At 50.4% G+C, this 4254-nt stretch overlaps 1 protein-coding gene across 1 annotated transcript; it reads right to left on the bottom strand.

Annotated features, from left to right (window-relative positions):
* Positions 1-381: 381 nt before the first annotated feature.
* Positions 382-1269, bottom strand: LOC139391897 (sericin-2-like). The gene has a single exon (XM_071139515.1). The coding sequence runs from the start codon at positions 1267-1269 to the stop codon at positions 382-384; it is 888 nt and encodes a 295-aa protein (XP_070995616.1).
* Between the last annotated feature and the right edge of the window lie 2985 nt (positions 1270-4254).

Below are 4254 nucleotides of genomic sequence, written 5' to 3'. Positions count from 1 at the left end.
AACAATAAAGAGTAACAAAATGAACGTGCAGCTTTGTAGTGCAAAAACGCTACAATACAAAAACAAGATCCCACACACAACAGGTGGAAAAAAGGCTGCCTAAATATGATCCCCAATCAGAGACGACGATAGACAGCTGCCTCTGATTGGGAGCCATACTAGGCCAACCTAGAAACGAAAAACTAGAATGCCCACCCTAGTCACACCCTGACCTAACTAACTAGAGAAATAAAAGGATCTGGGTGTGATAGTACCCCCCCAAAATGTGCAGACTCCGGCCGCAAAACCTGACTCAATAGGGGAGGGTCCGGATGGGCATCCAGCCTCGGCGGCGGCCCCGGTGCGGGACGTCGACCCCGCTCCGCTCGCGGATCTGCCAGCTTAGGTGCGGGGATCGTCGCCGGAAGTTCCGGATCGTGAATCGTCGCCGGAAGCTCCGGCCCATAGATCGTCGCCGGAGGAACCGGACCGTGGATTGTCGCCGGAGGTTCCGGACCGCGTATCGTCGCCGGAAGTTCTGGATCGTGAATCGTCGCCGGAAGCTCCGGCCCATAGATCGTCGCCGGAGGAACCGGACCGTGGATCGTCGCCGGAGGCTCCGGACCGTGTATCGTCGCCGGGGACTCCGGACCGTAGATCGTCTCCGGGGACTCCGGACAGGGAACCCTCGCTGAAGGCTCTGGACTGGGAACCCTCGCAAGAGGATCTGGGAGGGGAACCCTCGCAGGAGGCTCCGGACTGGAAACCCTTGCAGGAGGATCCAGACGAGGAAACCTTGCAGGAGGCTCTGGATTGGGAACCGTCGCTGGAGGCTCCGGACTGGGAACCGTCGCTGGAGAATCCGGACTGGGAACCGTCTCTGGAGGCTCCGGACTGCAGACCGTCGCTGGAGGCTCTGGACTGCAGACCATCGCTGGAGGCTCCGGACTGCAGACCATCGCTGGAAGCGCTGGACTGCAGACCGTCGCTGGAGGCCTGGTGCGTGGAGCTGGCACAGGGCGTACCAGGCTGGGGAGATGCACTGGTGGCCGGGTGCGTGGAGCCGGCACAGGACGTACCGGGTCGGGGAGATGCACAGGAGGCCTGGTGCGTAGAGCCGGCACAGGACGTACTGGGCTGTGGAGGCGCACTGGAGGTCTGGAGCATAGAGCTTGCACAACGTGTCCTGGACAGATGACAACCTTCGAACGGCAAGTGCGGGGAGCTGGCACAGGACGTACTGGGCTGTGGAGGTGCACTGGAAACACGGGGCGTAGAACCGGCACACATGGTACCGAACAGATGACACGCGCCTCAAGGCGAGTGCAGAGAGCTGGTACAGGACTTGCAGGGCTGGGGAGGCATATACCTGGTGCGTGGTGCCGGCACACTCTTCACCAGACAGCTAGCACGCTCATCAGGACGAGTACGGAGAGCTGACTCAGGTGGCATAAAATTGAGGACACGCTCCTTAAGGTGAATGTCGTGCCTCATGCACCAACACAATAGCTCTCTCATAACCCTTTCCTCCAATTTCCCCATCAACTCCCTGACTGTCTCTGATTCACTCCCTTCACTCCCCTCCAAGTTCACCTTCCTCTCCCAGGCTGGCTCTGGCTCACCTCTCAGCTCTGCCGACCACCCTGTGTGGACTGGCTCTGGCTCACACCTCGGCTCCGCCGACCACCCCGTGTGCTTCCCCAAAAAATGTTTTGGAGGCTGCTCTTTGGGCCTACGTCGTGGCCGCAATCCCCGGTGTCGTCATTGTTGCTCCTTTGCCTCCTCCGCCTGCTTCCATGGCAGGCTTCTGTATCCTGCAATGATTTCGTTCCACATCCAGGGTGTCCTCCACTCCTGGCTTTCTTCCCAGGCCCAGGATACCTGTCCTCCCTGGGCACGCTGCTTGGTCCTGGGGTGGTGGGATCTTCTGTAACGATCGTTGGAATAAATGGACCAATGCGCAGCGTGGGTAGAGTTCCACATGTTTGATAAATTAACTTGTTGAGGACATGGCAGATTTACGCCCCCTTTGGAGAAATTGGGTACCCCTAGAAAACTGAAAAAAAAAATGTAAAAAATTGCTAATATATGCATATAATAATTATTATTGGATAGAAAACACTCTAAAGCTTCTAAAACCGTTGGAATTATGTCTGTAAGTATAGCAGAACTCACAGGGCATGCATTCTTCCAAACTAGTTTTGTGGTCATGAAAGTTGGAGCAACTTTGACGTCATCGCCCCCACCCTTCCCAACCAGCTATGGATCTGGGGACACTTTCTATGTCTTCCACTAGATGTCCTCATTCTGTAGAGCGTCTAATCGTTCAAATCGCGCGAGAATTGGCCCTATGGGAGTGATTTGAGTAAGTGCCGCGAGAAAAAACCTGTGCGTTAGGGCGCAAATTGGTCACAGCCATTCCTTTGTTCCAGCACTCCTGGGAAGAGCAAACGATGCCCGGTTGAATTGAAATTTGTTTTGTGTGTTAAAAACATCATAAAGCTTGCTTCTGCACTTAGTTTGACCTGTTTAGTCGACATATAATATGTAATTTTGAAGTTTTGATGCGCAACTTTTCCGGATCAGAGGACATTTTGGGTGCATTTCAGCTGATGTTATTAACAGTAGCTCATACAAAGACGCAAGACTTGAAACCAAACGATGTATTGGGTAAGTATGAACCCTTCCAGAACATTCTGAACGAAGACCATCGAAGGTAAGGGAATATTTATGCTTAAATCTGTGTTTCTGTTGACTCCAACATTACGGGAGAAATGTAGCTTATATCTGAGCGCCGTCTCAGCATATTGAATAGTGTGCGATTTCTGTAACGTTAAAAATAAATGTAACAGAGCGGTTGCATAAAGAAGCAGTGTATCTTTCTAAACTCACAAAAACAATAAAGAGTAACAAAATGAACGTGCAGCTTTGTAGTGCAAAAAGGCTACAATACAAAAACAAGACCCAACACACAACAGGTGGAAAAAAGGCTGCCTAAATATGATCCCCAATCAGAGACAACGATAGTCTGCTGCCTCTGATTGGGAACCATACTAGGCCAACCTAGAAACTAAAAACTAGAATGCCCACCCTAGTCACACCCTGACCTAAACAAATAGAGAAATAAAAGGACCTCTGTCAGGGTGTGACACATGTTAGGTCATTTTCACAGGTTATTATTTCAAACTGATGTCATTTGGACATTTGGCACAGAAAATCTTTCAAAATGTTTTGCTTTGAGTTATTGCGTTTTCTCCCTGGTATCTAAACATCTTTCCGCCGCGAAATAATTAGACATTACAGAACAACTTTTAATCAAATCAAATGCGATTTATCACATGTTTCCAGAATACAATAAACTTTACAGTGAAATGCTTACTTACAAGCCCTAAACCAACAATGCAGTTTAAAAAAAATACCCCAAAAATACATTTAAAAAAGTAAGAGACAAGAAAAACAATTAATTAAAGAGCAGCAGTAAATAACAGTAGTGGGGCTATATAAAGGGGTTGCCAGTACAGAGTCAATGTGTCAATGTGTGGGGGCACCGGTGTCAAGGTAGTTGAGGTAATTATGTACATGGAGGTAGGGTTATTAAAGCGGCTATGTATAGATGAGAACAGAGAGTAGCAGCAGCGTAAAAGACGTGAATAGTCTGGGTAGCCATTTGATTAGCTGTTCAGGAGTCTCATGGCTTGGGAGTAGAAGCTATTGGGAAGCCTCTTGGACCTAGACTTGGAGCTCCTGTACCACTTGCCATGCGGTAGCAGAGAGAACAGTCTTTGACTAGGGTGGCTGGAGTCTTTGACAATTTTTAGGGCCTTCCACTGACACCGCCTGGTATAGAGGTCCTGCATGGCAGGAAGCTCGGCCCCGGTGATGTACTGGGCCGTTACGTACTATCCTCTGTAGTGCCTTGAGGTCGGAGGCCGAGCAGTTGCCATACCAGGCAGTGATGCAACCCGAGTACACATCCTGGTAATCCGTCTGGCCCAGTGGCCTTGTGAATGTTGACCTGTTTAAAGGTCTTACTCACATCGGCTGCGGAGAGCGTGATCACACCGTCATCCGGAACAGTTGATGCTCTCATGCATGTTTCAGTGTTACTTGCCTCAGCTCTCAGGTGGGCTTTCCTTTGTAATCTGTAATAGTTTGCAAGCCCTGCCGCATCCGACCTGCGTCGGAGCCGGTGTAGTACGATTCGATCTTAGTCCTGTACTGACACTTTGCCTGTTTGATGGTGTGTCAGAGGGCATAGCGGGATTTCATATAAGC

The sequence above is a fragment of the Oncorhynchus clarkii genome, chromosome 32, assembly GCF_045791955.1.
Source record: "Oncorhynchus clarkii lewisi isolate Uvic-CL-2024 chromosome 32, UVic_Ocla_1.0, whole genome shotgun sequence".
Classification (NCBI taxonomy): domain Eukaryota; kingdom Metazoa; phylum Chordata; class Actinopteri; order Salmoniformes; family Salmonidae; genus Oncorhynchus; species Oncorhynchus clarkii.
The sequence above is the reverse complement of the archived record's forward strand: the minus strand, read 5'-3'. Positions and strand labels throughout refer to the sequence as shown.

Excerpts from the sequence above, each read along its gene's own strand:
- LOC139391897 (XM_071139515.1), bottom strand. The coding sequence starts at position 1,269 with ATGTGTGCCGGTTCTACGCCCCGTGTTTCCAGTGCACCTCCACAGCCC.